Genomic DNA, 20,884 nt, shown 5'->3' with positions numbered 1-20,884 from the left:
TAAGAGCAAGAAAAATAGGAAGCATAAAAGCAATAAAAATAAATGTATCTATAAAAATCATTCAAAGGACTCACAAAATAAAAGGATATAAAGGACACCATATACTAAAATGTGGGGGCAGGGAGAGGAGTAAAGAATCGGTTAAAACTTGAGCGACCATCAAATTAATATAAACTGCTATGTATAGAACATGTTATATACAAGCTGAACAGTAACCACAAATCAAAAATCAGTAATAGATATGCAAAGAAAAAGAGAAAAGAATCCAAGTATATTGCTAAAGAAAGCCAACTAATCATGACAGAAGAGAGTAAGAGAAAAGAGGAAGAGAGAAGAACTACAAAAATAATCATAAAATGAGTAAAAAAATGGCAATAAATACATACCTATCAATAATTACTTTGACTGTAAATGGGCTAAATGCTCCAATCAAAAGACAGGATGACAGAATGAATGAAAAAGCAAGACACATCTATATGCTGCCTGTAAGAGATTCATTTCAGACCTAAAGACACATGCAGATTGAAAGTGAAGGAATGGAGAAGCATTTATCATGCACAAGGATTAAAAAAAAAGAAAGCCAGGGTAGTAATACTTATATCAGATAAAATGACTTTAAAACAGAGACTGTGACAAGAGACAAAGAAGGACACTATAAAATCATTAAGGGGGCAATCCAACAAGATGATATAACAATTATAAATATTTATGCACCCAACATGGGAGCATCCAAATACATAAAACTGTTAATAACAAACATAAAGAAAGTAACTGACAGTAATAAAAAATAGTAGGGAACTGTAACACACCACTTACATAAATGGACAGATGATCCAAACAAAAATCAACAAGGAAATAGTGACTTTGATTGACACACTGAACCAGCAGGATCTAACATATATTCAAAATATTCCATCTTAAAATAGCAGAATATATATTCTTTGCAAGTGCACATGGAACATTCTCTAGAATGGGTTACATATAAACACTAAAGAAGTCTCAACCAATTCAAAAAGATAGAAGTCATACCATGCATATTTTCTGAACATAACGTTATGAAACTAGAAATCAACCACAAGAAAAAATCTGGAAAGAGCACAAATGCATGGAGATTAAACAATGAATGGATCAACCAAGAAATCAAGGAAGAAATAAAAAAGTACATGCAGAGAAATGAAAATGAAAACAGAACAGTCCAAAATTTTGGGGGTGCAGCAAAAGCTGTTCTAAGAGGGAATTTTATAGCAATACAGGCCTACCTCAGGAAGCATGAAAAACCTCAAATAAATAACCAAATCTTACACCTAAAAGAGCAAGAAAAAGAAGAACAAAACCCAAAACCAGGAGAAGGAAGGAAATAACAAAGATTAAGGCAGAAATAAACAAAATAGAAAATAAAAAACCAATAGAACAGATCAATGAAACTAGAAGCTGGTTCTTTGAAAAGATCAACAAAACTGGTAAACCTTTAGTGAGACTCTTGAAAAAAAAAGAGAGGACTCAAAAAAATCAGAAATGAAAGAGGAGAAATAACAACTGACACCACAAAAATATGAAGGATTATAAGAGAATACTATAAAAAATCATATGGCAACAAATTGGATAACCTAGAAAAAAATGGATAAATTCCTAGAAACATATAACCTACCAAAATGGAATCAGGAAGAAATAGAAAATTTGAACAGATTGATTACTAGCACTGAAATCAAATCAGTAATCAAAAAACTTCCAGGGTGCCTGGGTGGCTCAGTCAGTTAAGCATCCAACTCTTGATTTCAGCTCTGATCATGATCTCAGGGTTATGGGATTGAGCCTCACACCAGGCTCCATGCTGGGCATGGAACCTGCTTAAGATTCTCTCTCCCTCTCCCTCTGCCCCTCCCCCCCAAAACAAAACAAAGCAAAACAAAACAAAACTTCCAACAAATAAAAGTCTAGGACCAGACAGCTTCACAGGTGAATTCTACCAAACATTTAAAGAAGAGTTAATATCTATTCTTCACAAACTATTCCAGAAACTAGAAGAGGAAGGAAAGCTTCCAAATACATTCTATGAGGCCAGGATTACCTTGATACCAAAGCCAGATAAAGACACCAAAAAAAAAAAAAAAAAGAGAGAGAGAGAGAGAAAACTATAGGCCATTATCTCTGATGAATATAGACACAAAAATCCTCAACAAAATATTAGCAACTGATTCCAACAATACATTAGAAAACCATTTACTGGGATGCCTGGGTGGCTTAGTTGGTTGAGCATCTGACTCTTGGTCTTCGCTCAGATCATGATCTCAGGGTTGTGAGATTGACACCTGCATCAGGCTCCATGCTCAGTGGGGAGTCTGCTTGAGATTCTCTCCCTCTTCCTCTGCCCCTCCCCCTCCCCCATCAAATAAATAAATCTTTAAAAAAATCATTTATCATGATCAAGTGGCATTTATTTCTGGTATGCAAAGGTTGTTCAATATTTGCAAAGCAATCAGTGTGATATATCACATCAACAAGAGAAAGGATAAAAACCATATAATCTTTTCAACAGATGCAGAAAAAGCATTTGACAAAGTACAACATCCACTCATGATAAAAACCCTCAACAAAGTAGATTTAGAGGGAACATACCTCAACATAATAAAGACCATATATAAAAAACCCACAGCTTACATCATCCTCAATGGGGAAAAACTGAGAGCTTTTCCTCTCAGGTCAAGAACAAGATAAGGATGTCCACTCTCACCACTTTTATTCAACATATTACTGGCAGTCCTAGCCACAGCTATCAGACAAGAAAAAGGAATAAAAGGCATCCAAATTGGTAAGGAAGAGGTAAAACTTCCACTATTTGCAGGTGAGATGACACTATATATAGAATCCCTAAAGACTCCACCAAAAAACTACTAGAACTGATAAATGAATTCAGTAAGGTTGCAGGATACAAAATCAATATATAGAAATCCGTTGAATGTCTATACACCAAAAATAAAACAGCAGAAAAAGAAATTAAGAAAACAGTCCCATTTAAATTACACCAAAAATAATAAAATACCTAGGAATAAATTTAACCAAGGAGGTGAAAGATCTGTATTCTGAAAAGTATAAAACATTGGTGAAAGAAATTGAAGATGACACAAACAAATGGAAAGATATTCCATGCTCATGGATTGGAAGAACAAATATTGTTGAAATGTCTATACTATCCAAAGCAATTTACAGATTTAATGCAATCCTTATCAAAATACCAACAGCATTTTTCACAGAACTGGAACAAGAAATCCTAAAATTTGTATGGAACCACAAAAGACCCCAAATAGCCAAAATAATCTTGAAAAAGAAAAAACTAGAGGTATCACAATTCCAGATTTCAAGTTATACTTACAAAGTGGCAATAATCAAAAAAGTATGGTACTGGCACTAAAATAGACACATAGATCAATAGAACAGATTAGAAAGCCCAGAAATAAACCCATGATTATATGGTCAATTAATCTTCAACAAAGAAGGTAAGAATATGCGATGGGAAAATTCTCCCCAACAAATGGTCTTGGGAAAACTGGACAGTTACATGCAAAAGAATGAAACTGGACCACTTTCTTATACCATACACAAAAGTAAACTCAAAATGGATTAAGGACATAAATGTGGGATCTAAAATCATAAAAATCCTAAAAGAGAGCATAGGTAGTCATTTCTCTGACATAGGCCATAGCAACATTTTTCTAGAAATGTCTCCTGAGGCAAGGGTAAGAAAAGCAAAAATAAACTATTGGGACTACATCAAAATAAAAAGCTCCCACACAGCTAAAGAAACAATCAAAAAAACTAAAAGAAAACCTACTGAATAGGAGAAGATATTTGGAAATGAAAATCCAATAAAGGATTAGTGTCCAAAATATATAAAGAATTGATACAACTTGACACCAAAAAATCAAATAATCCAATTAAAAGTGGGAAAAAGAAATGAACAAATATTTCTCCAAAGAAGACATCCAGATGGCCAGCAGACACATGAAAAGATGCTCAACATCACTGTCATCAGGAAAACGCAAGTGAAAACCACAATGAGATAGCATCTCACACCCGTCAGAATGGCTAAAATCAAAACACAAGGAACAACAAATGTTGGCAAGGATGTGGAGGAAAAGGGAGCCATTGGGCACTGTTGGTAGGAATGCAGATTGGTGCAGCCACTGTGGAAAACAGTATGGAGACTCTTCAAAAAACTAAAAATAGAACCACTATATAATCCTGTAACTCTACTAGATATTTACCCAAAGAATATGAAAACATTAATTCAAAAGGTTATATGCACCCCTATGTTTATTGCAGCATTATTTACAATAGCCACATCATGGAAACAGCCCAAGTGTCCACTGATAGATGAATGGGTAAAGAAGATGTGGTATGTATATACAGTGGAATATCACTCAGCCATAAAAACACGAAATCTTGCCATTTGCATCAACATGGATGGAGCTAGAGAGTATAATGCTAAGCAAAATGAAGTCAGTCAAAGGCAAATACCATATGATCTCATTCATAAGAGGAATTTAAGAAACAAACAAATGAGCAAAGGAAAGAGAGAGACAGAGAGAGAGAGAGAAACCAAATAGGCTCTTAACTGTAGAGAACAAACAGATGGTTACCAGAGGGGAGGTGGGTGGGTGGATGGGTGAAATAGATGATGGGGATAAAGAATACATTTATCATGATGAGCCCTGAGTAATGTATAGAATTGAATCACTATATCGCACACCTGAAACTAATATAACACTGCACGTTCACTATGCTGGATTTTAAATGGAAAAAAAAAAAAAAACCACTTAAAACTAGAATACTTTCTTTTCACCCAAGATACAATCAGTTGCTGCAGCGCCCTAGCTCAGGGGCAGCTATAAGAGAAAAAAATGCCTCATGGCTTCTAAAACGCCTAATGGCGCTGAGATGGAATGGCACGCTGAAATAGAACTCTGAGTGCTCAAAGTGTAAAGTGGCTGGTTTTTGCTCAAATAGGTGATACTGCAGATCTCTCATGGGTAGTTATTTGGATTTTTTAACCAAGGTGCACAATGATCAATATCTACACACCTTGCCTCTGTCTTCTGTATTGTGGTCCGATCACCTCCTATTTCATAGAGTGGTCGAGCCTTCAAAAGCCTTCCAATTTTTACATCATTTGAAAAATGGAATCACTTGCCCTCCTCCAGTTGCAAGAGGAACTGCACTGCTAAAATTTCCCAACTCCTGTTTCCCACCTCAAAATGATTCTCTGCCTAACATGACTTTCCCTGGCTTATTTCCTATGCACGACAGCTAGGCAACATGATTTAATTATATTTCGACTTCTAACAGAAAATGCAAGTGAACTGTAGAAAACCACATCTGTCATTCAAATTGTTGGGCAAATAGGTCCAGGGAAAGTTCAACACTGAATTGTATGGCTACAGCTCTCGATCCCTTCAGACTTGGGGGGTTTATCCAGATCACGGGTGTTGTTGGTCCCTTGGTAAATTCACATCTCCCTTTATGTTGTGACTTCGCAAGAGGAAGTGTGTCGGGAGCAGCATCAGCTCTTATGCGACACTCCAGGAGCCCTTGGTGTACAAATTTGATACAGATTTTAAAAATGTCATTTCCAGGGCACCTGGGTGGCTCAGTTGGTCATGATCTCATGGATTGTGGGATCAAGCCCTGAGTCAGGCTCCACATTCAGCACGGAGTCTCCTTGACATTCTCTCTCTCCCTCTGCCCCTCCCCCCACTCACTCTCTCTTTCTTTCTAAAATAAATAAATAAATCTTACCAAAAAATTAAAATTCATTTCATTTTTAATGTCTCGTCAAGGACAAAGAAATGTGCAAAACAAACATTCTGATTCCATTCCCAGCATCCCATTTTACCTTGCAGTTCCAAAAAGCTGGCAGTCATGAATGTAGCCAGAAAGGATAGGTCACATGACTTATTTAAAATTAAATAGTTTACTGTTATAGTTACAAGCAAACACTACCAAGGTTCTTGCACCATTTGGCATACTATTCCATCATTCTTATGCAATATTTTGCGACCCCTGGCTCAGGGCTATGTACTAAGTCGAAAAGTGTTCATTAGTACTTAGAGCAGTTCATAAAAATCTCTCCCTTGGCTCTAAATCCACAATACCACCATCAAATGATCCAAGTCCCTATTTTTGCCTCATCACCACATAGAGACAATAGCATGTTTGCCTTGAAAAGTCTGAGCTGTCTTACAACATGGTAAGATAAAATGGTGTTTAGAACATACCCGAACAAATTTAGTCATCAAAAAGCATCAGTCTTTCTTTTGGGCACAATTCATTTAGTAGGTATGACTTGGGAGTTAAATTCATGAAAAGCATCCTTACCCGAGAGGTGGAGAGTATTTGAACTATTCAAAAAACTGAAAATATATTCCGTAAAATAGTCTGGGGAAGGCAAGTTCCTTTGCCCCAGACAAACACCTTGGAGGGACAAAGCGATGATTGTCGCCGCCAGCTGAGGAAGTGTATTTTCATCAGCACCGTCACTGCTCACTATTCCAGATTTTTCCTGAAGCATTTTGGTTCCCATACACTGAAATCAGATACACAGTCAAAAGAAAAGTTTGAACCTCTAAAGTCATTTTGATTAAAATATCTCTAGGATTTCCCCAAAAAACAAGAAATAGTTCTTTACCTTAAAGAGGTCTGAATTGTTTGTAGGAACATGAATACCGTCATTCTCTAGTTTCAGAATTCTGTTTGGAAAATTCCTGTTTCTTTTATTCACCCTGACACTGGATTTTCTAACTCCCATCCTATCGGTCCTTATTTACCCAACCTTTCTCATTACTCCCTCAGAGATGTGTTTTCTCCAAGAAGATCCCTTGCTCTTACTGTTCATGACCTTCCAGTTGGTGAATTGTTTCTCTCCAGCTTCAAGAAGAGCCTGCAGTGTAATGACTTCCAAATCTATATTCCCGACCTTGACTTCACATTGGCTCTGGTGCATTGTGTCATCACAGAAAACTTCTCTTTTCACCCCGCCTTTAGTCTCAAGTTCAATGTGTGCTAAGTGCAAATCAAAGCTAGCACAGTCTGTGTTCTTTGAACTCCCATCAGACATAGGATCTTTCCCATGTGCACATCAATTTTCTTCAATTAAATTATGAGCATCTGAAAGGCAAGAATCTTGCTTTGCATTCCACTAGTATATCCATTCACTCATTTAAAGTGAATTGAGTGCGTATTATGTGCCAGACACTATGCTAAGTCCATTATATTATGCTCTCTCTTCATTCTCCCAGAGCTCTGTGCAGTGGATACTCTTTACATAGATCACCAGGCCAATAACGGAGTGCGCACCCAGTGCGCACTCAGATCTGACTCCATAGCTTGTGCTTTTAAATACTCTTCCTCTTGTATATAGAAATAAAAGGAAACACAGGATGAGGGGTTATTGGACTTTCATATCATCAAAGTGAGTTCCATGGCATAGTGCTTGGGATGGACAGATAAGGCTTTAATATTATCTCTGGATTTGTAATTGAGTGACCTTGGGCAAAATGATTAACTTTGTTAACCTTCATGTTCTTTATCGGTAAAAAAGGACAATGCTGCCCACCACAAAGGTTATTAAGATTAGATGAGCTAATGCATGAAAAATTCTTAATACAGTAGCTGGTACATAAGACACAGTTAGCTAATCTTAGTATTACTATTGTTGGACCCAGTGTCTAGTTGCGCATCTGACAGACAGTAGGCTGGAGAAGGTGGCAAGAGGCTTACACTCAGTGTCATGAAAACTTTCCCCCTAAAGGCTCCAGAGGAGCCATTAATGTTATAAACAAAAGGATAATACAATAAGGAATGTTATAGAAATATATCGCTCTGGTGGCAAAGTAGTGAATAAATTGCCAGGGCTAGAATTTAAAAGCAGGAGTGTAGTTGAGAAGTTATTGATTAAAGAGGGCGTGTTCTGCATGGAGCACTGGGTGTTATATGCAAACAATGAATCATGGAACACTACATCAAAAACTAATGGTGTGATGTATGGTGACTAACATAACATAATAAAAAAAAGAAAAATAAATAAAATCGTAAAAAAAATAATTATTAAAAATAAAAAAATAAAAGAAGTTATTGATTAACCCAAGGTATTTCTTGACCTCAGATGGTAGCACTAGAGATGGAAAGAAGTGGATGTATTTGAGGAATATTACAAAGGACTTGGAAGAAAATGTGAAGGAGTCTGAAGAGTTAAAAATGGCTCAGGTTTCTGGGTTTATCAACTGTAGGACAGTAACACCATCCACTATTCCTCCATATAAGAGTCAGGGTTAGTGGAGAAGTCTATACCGACCCCTGTTTATTTATCATGGTAATAGCCAACAGTGGAAAGAGCAGAGAGTGCTGGGAGCAAGAGATTGAGTCAAGGAGCTAAACAACAGTTGGACAAAAGAAAATGAAGGAATGGAGGGATATGTACATTCTGCGCCACCAGGGAGGATGGCTGGATTAGGGTACTCCGGCGTAGAGCTGTTTCTGTTGAGCTGGTGAAGGCCTACCTGGAGCAGCTCTTAGTGGCTTCACCTATGGAGGCTGAATCCTGTGCAGACCAAGACCTAGAGATGCTGGTGGTGGTGGGCCTGGTCTACCAGCACCTTCTCTGACCTCACACTCTCTAGTCGGAGAGAGTGGCATCCTCCAGTGAGAGGCCAACTGGCCTCCTGTAAAAGTCTGGATTGACTGACTAAGGATTCCTAAGGGAATTCTAGCCCAAATAAATGGGCTAAAGGATGACAGTGCCATCCTCCAGGAGACAACTGGTCTAAGGCCTAGCCAGGGTCACAACCCAACAAGAGCTCTTAATTCTTCTTGAATGAATAGATGGAGAAAGTAGGCCTACCCATAATATTGAATTATTTTATTCTGCTCTAGGAATGTTTAATCTCACATACACTTGGAAGCCCAGGTATTTGCAGTATGTGTTGGATAACCAGAAATCTGCGTTGAACATATACACACCATCTGCTTTTGAGTGCTGGGTTCTCATTCCCACTTAATCTGCATCAAAAGGCAGTAACAGATGGGATGACTAAAATCCTAGTGGCTAATTTGAACCAATCTTGTATCATATAGATGTTGCACCGAAGAAATTATATGTGGGCCTCTTTCCTTATTTAAGCAGAAACTGAATTCTAGAAAGGAACCTATTTTCTCAATTGGAAGTGGAAACAAAAATATGGCCCTATTTTGAGATTCATGAGATGAGAGTTACCAGAGTGATGCCCACACGGTCCTTCGGAAACAGTCTTTCCATCTGTGTGCCAATCACGAGAGAAATTAAACGCTTTTACGGCAAATTGGAGGATGTGTTTGCCGGTCATTAGGCCACAGCATGATCGCACAGATACCTCGGGGCTCCCAGGAGCCAGAATTGAGGTCAAAAATCAAATACACCTATACACATCACTATAGACTGAATGTTTGTGTCCCCCCATCCAAACTGATACGTTGAAATCCTACCACCTACTGTGATGGTATTACGAGGTGGGGCCTTTGGGAGGTGATTAGGTCATGAGGGTGAAGCCGTCATGAATGCGATTGGTGCCCTTATAAGAGAGATCCCAGAGCACTCCTCTATCCCTTCTACCATGTGGGGAGATAGTCTCTTGTAAACCAGGATGGGGGGGCTCTCACCCGACTCCAGAACTGTGAGAAAGAAATTTCTATTGTGTAGAAGCCACTCAGTCTATGGTATTTTTGTTACAGCAGCTCAGAGACACATGTCAATGAAAAATTCAAGAGAAAAAAAAATGACTCACAACACTCTTCAAAATGCATGGGTGGCTGCTCGATTCTTTAAGAAAATGTGGCTTAAAAAACTTTTTTTTTTTAATGTTCAGAGCACTTTATCCGCTCAGACTTCCCACTGCAAAGTTAATAAAGGTAATTGAAAGGCTAGCTTTTGCTGGAACAGTAAGGAAGGCCAGAAGAGACCAGACGCCTGGTTCCTCACAGTGGGAGCCCTGAGGAGAGAAAACCACTTCCAGAGACCCCTTGAACCGAAGCAGCACGAATCAAAAGCTGCAGAAGGGATATTGTCTGTGCTGACGGTCATGAATAATGCTTTTTGCAAGCTGTTTCTCCGGTGGAGTAACTAATGATAAATTCCTCGCTCTCAAATGGTCCCGCCTTCTTTTTCCCTGGCCAGACGGCAAGGCAAATAGGCACGATGCCCTCCCCTACGTGGGTCAGTCCTTGGAGACCGATCAGGAGCCGTGACTCACTCACTTTCATGTTCAGGAGAAGAGAGTTGCCCCGTCAGCTGGCTTTCCTGCCCACCCACCCACCTTCTGGCTGGAACTCATTTTACAATAATTAGTCATCCCATCTCCCCCTTTTATACTCAGAGTTTTAAATGACATCACTTAACATCCCATAACTAAAACTCACAAATCCCTCTCTTAAAAGTCCTTGGCTGTCCTGGGGATAAATAAGTGACAGGGAACAAGGCTCGGGGACTGTGTCTTAGCAGCACAGCCAGTTGGCACCTTGGCCTTCTTACCCGGCTTCTAGAAGTGTCAAAGTACAGCCTGGTGAGGGTCAAGATGTCTTCTGTCTCGTTCTGTGAAAGGAAATAGGAGTCTTCGTCCTGCCTGAGGCTGAGGAGGCTGTGTAGGTAAAATTTATACTCTTTATTACTCATGTTGAGCTTGGAAGAACAGATCTCTTCCTGATGAATAATGTAATAGAGGAGGAGAAGAGAAACCCTCTGGACCACTTCCTCTCGGAGCTGCTCCTCAAAATCTCCTCCAGCTATTAGTAACAGGGCATCTGGTTCAAAGCACTGTTCCAAAAACACAAAATAACACACAAGGAGAAACAAAGCTTAGCAAATAGTCCTAGAACACTAACGACCACCGGTCCTCCCCTGCTTATTATTTTATGAATACGAGGGGAATGTGGGCAGCCCCAGTAGTCAGCTTCTAATAAGAGAGTTCAGGTTGGACTTTTATACATCAGTGATACGCTCCTGCGGAGCCCTTATTCCCTGAGAGTAGTCCTTCTAGCTCCAGTTGTCCATTTGCTGCCTGGAGTAAAACCAGTAGACTCTTTGGCTTTTTAAAGGAATGCCCCATTGCATTTAGAATGAAATCCAAGCTCTACACAATTTTCTCATTGGTCTGGTTCTTGCCTACCCCCTCCCTTACCTTACCTTAGCCTCTCCCCGCCTCTCTTTAACTTTCTGCCCCTGTGATTTTCCATCAGTCCCACCAAGCTCCTTCCCACCACCTTTCAGGTCTTCTTTCCCCTCATTTCTCAGATCTAGCTTAAAGTGACACCCCCTCAGGGATGCCTTCCCAAACACCCTATCCAAAGTAGGACGTCCCAACCCCTGCCCCATGTTCTCCAGTGTGGCGCTGTTTGATGGAAACAGGACCCCAGCCACAGAGATAAGCCACACATCACTTTAAATTTTCCAGGAGCCACATTTTAGAAAGTGAAATTAATTTTAATAACTTATCTAATAATGTACCTTATTGAAACATATATGCAAGATAGGATCACTTTGATATGTCATCAAAATTTTTAAAAATTATTTAGGAGCTATTTGACATTCTTTTTGTCAGGCTAAGTCTTCAAAATCTGGTGTGTACTTTGCACTTCCCAGTGTGTCTCAGTTCAGACGAGCCACGTATCAAGTGCCCAACAGTCACAAGGGGCTAGGGGCAGCTCCGGCATAAGGCAGGTTTATTTTCTTCATGGCACTAGTATTCTAAAATTGCTTGCTCTCCATGTTCATTTTCTCTCTTCCCTTGAGAACAAGTGGTCCATTAGGACCAAGTTTTGTCTGTGCGCAGTTCTATCCTTGGCATCGAGCACAATGCCTAGCACTTCTGAGGCGTGAAATGGAATGAATGAACGCCATCTGCCTTGCCTTTACCCTACCTACGATAATTGCTAAAAATACCTCCACGATGCTTTCTTTCTTTCACACCCACGGCCCCGACGCCTGGCTCAGCTCATCTGGGAAGTTTACGTGGCAGAAGGTGTTTTGGGTAACGTGATGGGACAATGAGAAAAAAGATACACACAGGGTTGTGGAACGGAAGCTCTCCTGACAAGACAGGAGCTGCCTTGCTTCAAAGACAGTGAGGTGCTCCTAAGAATTCTCCTAGGATCCCAGAAGCAGCCCACTGCACAGCCTCAGCCTCAGAGTGAAGGCATGGAGGGATGCCTGTCCCGAGCCCCCCAAAGGGATTTTTTTTCCCACTGTGGGACAATTTACTAGAATATCTTTTAATCTATTCTCTGAGGCGGAAGCTTCAGGTGTCCTAATTCCATGTGCTGTGCGTCCCACTGGCTAACATCTGGGACGTACCATCTGAGTCAGGAAGAAACATGTCATCTGTCTCTAAAGCAAAGCATTCATCACATTCTTCACAAGCCATACAGATTCCGTTCTCTCCCCAACTCAACTGCACCGGGATAAAAACTCAGCAAACAGGCTTCCCAACAAGACCAACTCAACGTGACTATTAAGCTCAACCACCAAAACCAACCCAGCCCTTTTCTGTTTCTTGGTTAGCCCACAAGAAAAGTTCATGGGTTGGTAGCTGTTGGCAGGACTGATGCCAAGACTCAAGGAGGTGAATCAGTTGAAACAAAAGTGTAATCAAGCCATTCTTTGTAATAACATATAACCTCCTGAAACCAAACTATTGGTAATATCAGCTATCCTTTATTGGAAGCCATGTGCCCAGGACAGTGCTAAGCACCTTAGGTATTCAAGCATTCCTCAGTACATAAATCTAATTGGTGGGATGCCTGGGTGGCTCAGTCGGTTAAGCATCTGCCTTCAGCTCAGATCATGATCCCAGGGTCCTGGGATCCAGCCCCCTATCAGGATCCCTGCTAAGCGGGGAGTCTGCTTCTCCCTCTCCCTCTGCCTCTCCCTGCAGCTTGTGCTCTCTCTCTGTCAAATAAATAGATAAAATCTTTTAAAAAAACAAATCTAATTGGTTCTGGAAAAAAAGTCAGATAATGAATTTTTTGATGGTAAGAATATTATTCCATTATTTTAAATGGAAAAACAAAATGTCCTCAGCTTATTTGATGACCTACCAAATATTTCTGCATACTGTTAAGCACTAAGAATACCAATAACCCAATTATTTAACGCATAGTGAATAATGGGTACATTTCTGTGCAGTATGCAAGGATAATGCACAGAATCCAGCATGAGTTATGTCTTCCTTCTATAAGGAAGGTATATCTAGGGGGCGCCTGGGTGGCTCAGTCGGTTAAGCGGCTGCCTTCGGCTCAGGTCATGATCCTGGGGTCCTGGGATCGAGCCCCGCATCGGGCTCCCTGCTCCGCGGAGAGCCTGCTTCTCCCTCTCCCTCTGCCTACTTGTGCTCTCTCTCTATCTCTCTGTCAAATAAATAAATAAAATCTTTAAAAAAAAAAAAAAGGAAGGTATATCTATAGCATATGTGAAAACCAAGTCAAAGAGAGGGTAAGTAATGTACCTAAGGTCACAAAGCTAATAATTCCTCCTCTGCAAATGATAGGTTTTATTCTTATTCCTTTGTTTTGTGCCACGAAGAACGTAAGCTGTAGACCCACCTATGTACTTAATGTGCAGCCCCTTCAACCAGTAATTTTCTCTCCCTCCTGTTTGATAGGAAAAGAGATCAATTAGGAGACCAAGGGATTGGGGGCACCTGGGTGGCTCAGTCGGTTGAGTGTCTGCCTTCAGCTCAGGTCATGATCCCGGGGTCCTGGGATCAAGCCCCATATCAGGTTCCCTGCTCAGTGGGGAGCCTGCTTCTCCCTCTCCCTCTGCTCCTTCCCCTGCTTGTGCTCATTCTCTCTCTCTCTCAAATAAATAAAATCTTAAAAAAAAAAAAAGGAGACCAAAGAATGGGTAAGGCTCGAATATTAATCAATGAGAACATCGTACAATGAGAAGATTGAATGAGTTCCTGCTGACAAACTGTCAAGTGCTGTTCAGGTTGTTTGAGGAGGGCTGGGTAGGTCGGAAAAAAGTGCCAGTGAGACAAGAAATGGGACTTCCACGAGGTCACCAGACCAGGCACATGTGGCCAGGGTTTGGTTGACAGCACACAGCAGAGAACGTGGCCACCCTTCATCCCATCCGAGGTGCCTGAGACCCCTCTCCATTTGTGGTTCCTTTTCAATGTACCTCACTAGGATTGGAATAGGAGGGATGTGGCCTGGAGCAGCGGAAAACAAGGTAAGAAATGGTTTGTGAAAAGCATAGAACGTGGAAGGTAAATTGATTTCTGACTGAAAATGTTTAAATAGTTGCGGAGCATCTCATTTTGAATGACGAGAGACTTCTTTCCTCTTGAATGGACAGAAGTTAGCTAAACCTTGCTTCAATTTTCTGAGGCTTGCTTGAATAAAGCTCAGTTGGGAATCAAATGACCATGGGCTGAAAACTTTCTGCCTTTCAATGATATTTGACTCGTAAGAAGTTACCTTTGTATGGAAGGCAGTGGCTTGAGGAAAGTCTACCGTCAGGAACATCAGAAGAACTAACAGACGTTGACAGGACAGAAAGCACTATGTGGGTGGGTGGGGGACTGGACTTTCCAATTCATCATCACTAGATTTGTTTCAGTGGCTAGAGCTTTTAGCAGTGGCTTGGGTTGTGTTTGGGAGAGGATGTCTAGCACAATTTGGCAAATACTTCCACCCCCTAGGTATCGAGATCCATCCAAGGCGCTAACTCTGGTGAAGTGATTCTTTGTTAAAGAAGAAGGGACTCATTCAGGAATAATCCATCGATTTTCCCTTTAATCTTGTCAGGTGGAGGCATAAGATTTTTGGGGGGGCACAGATTCTGGATTCCTAGAGTCAAATCAGATGGCCTTCCCCAGCTGCCTCATTCAGTTTCATTCACCGCTAATGCTAGGAGAGCCCCAGTGACAAAAAGCAGTAGGAAATCTTTCTTCTGCGTTAATAGGGCAACTGTCACCCTTGTAGATAATCTTTAAAGATTTTAGATTCAAAGATGTTTAAATTCGCTTTTGGGTTATGGACAAATCCACTGGCCTTATTCAAGTTCTTAGGTTTTTTTTTTTTTTTTTAAAGATTTTATTTATTTATTTGACAGAGAGAGACACAAGCAGGGGGAGGGGAGAGGGAGAAGCAGGCCTCCCGCGGAGCAGGGAGCCCGATGCGGGGCTTGATCCCAGGACCCTGAGATCATGACCTGAGCCGAAGGCAGACACTTAACGACTGAGCCACCCAGGCGCCCCTCAAGTTCTTAGGTTTTTACAAGGTCTTTTTTTGGGGGGTCTTATAATTGACTATAAGAAGGAAATTATGTTTCTTCCTTTCCCTGCCAAACCAAGAGTTGGAAGGCTGTTGGCTAATGGCAGTCACTGGCTTTTTGTGGGTCTATAGCAGATTCTGTGGCATTTCCGACTGACAGAGATAAGTCTTCCTGAGATAAGAAAAACCTGTTAGATCAACAAGTTAAGATAAAGTTTGAGCTGTCCCCTGTTTATCCTGTGACAGAAATGACAAGGGGGGGGGTTGAATTAAATGCAGGACCTTAAAGCAGTGGTTCTCTACCTTGAAGGTGTCTGAGAATCTTCTAGAGATCTTGGATAAAAACCCCCAAGCCCCTGGGAGAGTGGGGGGCAGGGAGTCTGGGGATGGGGCAGGAGGGGGATACTGAAGAATATCTCATTTCTCAGCAGCACCCCTCCAGGGTCCCTGGGAAAAGGGGTTGGTCACGTCCATGATGTACAGGAAATGTGAGGGGACAGAGAGAGCTTGAGCTGTTGTGCCCCAGCTTGTTCACACATGGCCATGTGGTCCTCACACACAGCTCCCTGAGGAGAGAACTAGCACTGGGGTCTTATGGATGAAGGAGCTGAGGTTCAACATGTCCTAACAACTAGAAGGTACTAGAGCAAGGATTTGGGCCCAGTGCTGGCTGACCCCAGACACTGGGTTCTTATCCCTTCACCACGTCTGGAACCCATGTAGGGTCATGGTTCCCACCATAATTGAAGTGGAATTTATTCTCTTAGAGTTACTTAATCCCTCATTAAATTCATTAAAACTCCATTCTAACCCTTCTTATTAAAAAAAGAAAAAAAGGCCAAGACTACACATTTTCAAAGGCTAAAGCTTGAATGGATTAATTTTTAAATGCACACTGCTTTCAGATACTGCAGATTGATTTAAACACACACACACACACACACACACACACACACACACACGCTCATTCAGTTTTTACCTAAACCTGAAATAAAATTGGGAACATTTTTTCTCCCCATGAATTTAAAACACCCACTTCCCTCTTTTTTCCCCAGACATTTAGGGATATGAACTTACCCCCTTGCCCTCTTTTTACTACAGAATTTCCTTTTTTTTTTTTTAAAAAGAGTTTATTTACCACAGAATTTCTAACACAAACCCTGCCTCTAAATGGACAAAGTCCCTAAAAAGACATCAGAGATTCAACAACCAGCAGAAGAGCTGTGGTTTGTGCCAGAATGCAGTTGTTTATCAAACCAATAGGACACTGTTTCTCCCTGGCTTTTTTACGAATGACAAGGAGAGATTTTGTGGGATCCTCGCTTATGGGGGACTCAGGTGAAGTGAAGCCCTCTGAGCAGGTCAAGTGGAAATTTGCTCCCCCCCTTCTTTTTAACCTCAGTCTTTTCCACTGAGAAATAGCAGCAACAAGAGGGCTATTAAAGACAAGTGTTTCACTTCCTGGGAAAAGAAATAGCTCAAACAGAAGCTAAATTGGCCAAATGCTTGATAATGTCACGGAAAACAAAAAAGTGCAAAACAACCTCGCCCCCCCCCAAAAAAAACAGAATAATTTTGCATGTTTACATTGGCCCTAGCTAGACTAATATTCAACCGGCCTTAATAAGGCACTTGATGTCATCAGAGGAGAACATTTCCCTGAAGCAAATTCTCAGAGGACATTAATAAGATATGACTCCAAGTTAGTTCCATGGGGAAGTCTTATGTTGCTATATATATAAATTAATGTCATTACAGATGAGTTGCCTATTATCACACATGTTTTCTCTGGGAGCCTTTGGGAATTTCACTAATTATCAAATTATTTATTGTTTGCACAGAGCAGAGAAAAAATTCTATTAGTAAGACCCTTCTGTCATGAAAAACAAAAACAACAACAAAAAAAACAACCCCACAAAAAAACAAAAAACAAAACACTTGGCCAGGAAATGTTTCCTCTAGAACTAAGCATGATTGAGAAAGTCTGCCAATTTTTTTCTTTTCTTTTTTTTTTTTGCTGGAGGCAGTTATTTGCTTGCTTATTTATTTATTTATTTATTTATGTCTTCATTTATTTATTTATTTATTTCATTCTGAAAAAAATCTCTGAATCAGGAAAGGGATGGTGAATAGTGTTTTTGCTTGTTCTTGTTTGCTCTCGTCTGACAATATGGGCTCCTGCCTCTGGTGGTCCCCCCATGCCTCCCCCACCCATGGAGACTTTCTGATTTTAGGTTAGATGCTGACTTTATGTTAATGTGGATTTTACATGAAAGCCGTCTGTGGAGGATTTTTTAAAAATTCCATTCCAGGCAAGTTAAATCTCTTCTATGGAGGGAGAAAGAAGCCGGAATGTGGTATTCGGTGAAAGCTGCCCAGGCAATGCTGAGGTGTGGACAGGGTTTGAGAGTCTTGGGGCAGACCAGGGCAAAGCTGGGAGTCGGGCCCACCAGCCATAGGCCTCATTTTAGCTCCCCCAGACCGGATGTGTCATTCTTTTTCAAAGATTATTTATTTGAGACAGAGAGAGAGAGAGAGAGCATGAGCAGGAAGGACAGAGGGAAAGGGAGAGAGAACCTCAAGCAGATTCGCACTCAGCGCAGAGCCTGACGCAGGGCTCTATCCCATGACTCTGAGATTGCAACCTGAGCTGAAACCAAGAAACGGAGGCTTAACGGAAGGTGCCACGCAGGCGCCCCTCAGATGTGTCATTTTTAAGAGGATGATTATCCAATTCATGAACGACCCACCATGCAACATACTAGAAAACACCAGGATAAAGTACTTAAAAAAAATTCAATGCTAGACAAATATCCTATCACTATCATTCTGCTCCCGGAAACAAATAGCATCTAACCAGTGATGCACAAGTGCTCCGCAACCACACACACACACACAAAGAACTGAAAGTTCACACTTGCAACTAAATACCTCCCAACATGCTGGAGGGTTGCAGAAAGGCTTCCCTAAACATTGCTATTTTAGTCAATGAAAATTCTCCCTGTTTTGAATTGCTCTACAGAGGATGCTGAGTGACTGGCGGTACCCTAGCGGTGGGCGTATTACACGGCACCGCACCGCCCCCGGGGGAACTGCATTTCCAGTTTGCTTTACTGAAGTAAAGGGCTAGAGAAGCCATCACTGTTTTGTTTTTTTTTTAAGATTTTATTTATTTAATTGAGAGAGAGAGAGAGCAAGCAGGGGGAGTGGGAGAGAGAAGCAGACTTCCCGCTGAGCGGGGAGCCCGATGCGGGGCTCGATCCCAGGACCCTGTGATCATGACCTGAGCCGAACGCAGACATTTAACCGACTGAGCCACCCAGGCGCCCCGCCATCACTGTTTTTTGAACACGCCCTGGTACCTGATCCCATATCCTATTGCACTAACCAGACTGCAGCCTCCTTGCATTCTGTTTGTCCTCCGTGGGCAGCCAGTTTTCTCCAGCAATGTTTTGATGAGGCTTCGCGAATGGTTCAGGGGTGGGGGGTCACCAGCAGACAGAGCTCGTAGTACTTCCATCAGGTGGCCGGGGCTCCAGGTGCCGCCGCTATCCTGGGTGGAGGGTCTTTCCGTCTCAGTAGCGGGAACAAGGCCGAGGACAAGGAACAATGGCACCCCCAATACTGGAAGCTTTGTCCAGAAGCCCATTTCCACCCTTCCTTTACCTCCAGTCGGTGTGTGATGGAGTTGGGTGGCTTGCTGTCGGTGTCAGCTTGTAATCAGAGGACTTTCTGCGGTAAAGGGGAAAAGGAAAGGCTTTAATTATTGTGCCTGCACCGTGTTTGAAAGGATTCATTAATGGGGTGGCTAAGCTGATTTGCAATGGCAAGCGGGGTCTGAACAGCGGGGCGTCTGTAGGTCATTTATAACCACAAACAGCAGGCAACGCTCAGGACTGTGGACTTTGCAAACTATAGAACAGCCAAGAAGTTTGTGGGGTTGCCTCTCTCTAAACTCACCAGAGGAGCAGAATTAGGAAGAAGAAGTTTCTCTGTTCATCCTGCAAGGTGGTACCAGTCTAGGACCCAGGCAGGAAATACTTTTTTTTTAAATCCCATCCTAAAGTAGAACTCCCAGGGCTGGGTGGTCCTCATCGCTCAAGTAAGTAGATGAAAATAAACAGAAAATACATTTCAATAAATTACCCATATCACATGGAACGAGATGGTTTTAGTTAAGGAAGGACACTAGAAGAAAACAGTCATGCCCAGAAAACACTCATCATTTTTTAGTTTTTTGTTTATTACCAGGACGAACTAGCAGAAAAGCCCGAGTGTTTCAAGATCACAAGAGCCATGATAAATCCACATACTCAATGGTCCCTAAAGGCATGAAGGACAACTTGAGAGCCAATCAGCTTTCTGCAAAAAAATTAATCTCTTCAACCGATTGCTCAAGGAATGCAAAATGTTAACAGCATCTCATGTCAGATCTTGGCACAGAGATGAGCTAATGGGGACTGTGGGGGTAGTAACAGAGATATTGGGATTACTTTTACAGTTAAGAAAAGAGAGAGAGAGAGAGTTTAAGATTCTTATGTTAGCATTTAAAAAATGACAGAAGATGAGACAAACATTTCTAAACGCGGTGCTTACCGTTAGAAGAAAGATAACTGATTATTTATCTGGAGCTCCGTGGCCTTTTAAATCTCGGAGAGTATTTTGTGGTTACAAAGTCCTGTGTTTTTAAAATTCCTTGACTGTGCACTGGAAGCTGGAGAGGATTATTTCAACCCAGAGAAGTTTTCAGTTGCCATGGAGAGAGCTGCTCTGGGGGTAACAATGAAGGTGGATAAAAATGAGAACTTTCTGTCTGGCAGGTTTTCAGGAAAATCAAATAAAAGTGGCTAATGAACCTGACTTTTTATATCAATATTTACCAATGCTCTTAAAAGTCTAAGAAAATCTTAGAATTTCTTACAGTCACTTGCCTTTTAAGGGACAGATCTAGGTCAAAGGATTTCACCTTGCAGAATGGAAAGGCTTTAGTGTTAGATCAAGATTTTTTTTTTCCTTTCCAGTTGATTCTGTAACTGTTTTAGCCATGCTCAAGCCAAAGTTTTGTTGAGAAGATAAGCTCTTTAAAGCCTTAATTATATAAGGTGCAGAGGTTTAAAAGACTTAAGACATTCGAAAATCTGTAAAAAGAGGTCTTCAAACAAGAAGAAAAGTATTTGTTGGAGGCATAAAGTTCTTACCTGGGAAGTAAGTGAATGGAAGTGGGGAACTTGATTTAGCAAATATATTCTGGTCCCAGAGTCTGCGGTAGAAGCGATTATGTAAGGCCCGCAAGGCCCTGTGTAACCCCAACAAATTATTAGGGAAACAATGACTGAGAGAACAAAGTGCTAAATTGTGGAGGAGGTAAGAGAAGTTCAAACCCACAATTTCAAAATGGACAGAGTGCATGTACATGGCACATGGTACGTGAAAGACAAAGTGATGCTGAAGGATGCAGGGAAGGGACCGAGTTCTGAGTTCAGTTCCCGGGTTGGGGTAAGGGGGTATGGAGGGAGTGGGGCTTGGCGTGGGAGGCAGAGGAAATGAAAAGAGAAAGACGTTGGGAGAATCCGTCTTCTCTGTCACT

At 41.3% G+C, this 20,884-nt stretch overlaps 1 protein-coding gene across 4 annotated transcripts in view; it reads right to left on the bottom strand.

The window, feature by feature from the left end:
- The window catches only part of SLC39A12 (solute carrier family 39 member 12), a 70,599-nt gene extending 50,061 nt beyond the window's left edge, over nt 1-20,538 (bottom strand). The window contains exons 1-5 of one of the 4 annotated variants that reach the window (XM_032425748.1): nt 20,496-20,538; nt 19,894-20,067; nt 18,686-19,029; nt 10,556-10,837; nt 6,373-6,580 (exon numbers count right to left, since the gene is read on the bottom strand). In XM_032425748.1, coding sequence (XP_032281639.1) covers nt 6,373-6,580; nt 10,556-10,837; nt 18,686-18,946 — 751 coding nt within the window. In that variant the 5' untranslated portion in view covers nt 18,947-19,029; nt 19,894-20,067; nt 20,496-20,538. Of the gene's footprint in view, nt 1-6,372; nt 6,581-10,555; nt 10,838-18,685; nt 19,030-19,257; nt 19,603-19,893; nt 20,068-20,495 lie in introns of those variants that run through there. The other 3 variants (XM_032425746.1, XM_032425749.1, XM_032425747.1) reach the window with 3 other exon arrangements.
- Nucleotides 20,539-20,884: the final 346 nt, after the last annotated feature.

This window comes from Phoca vitulina, unplaced genomic scaffold, assembly GCF_004348235.1.
Source record: "Phoca vitulina isolate PV1807 unplaced genomic scaffold, GSC_HSeal_1.0 scaffold33, whole genome shotgun sequence".
NCBI lineage: Eukaryota > Metazoa > Chordata > Mammalia > Carnivora > Phocidae > Phoca > Phoca vitulina.
This window is presented reverse-complemented; position numbering and strand designations above follow the sequence as displayed.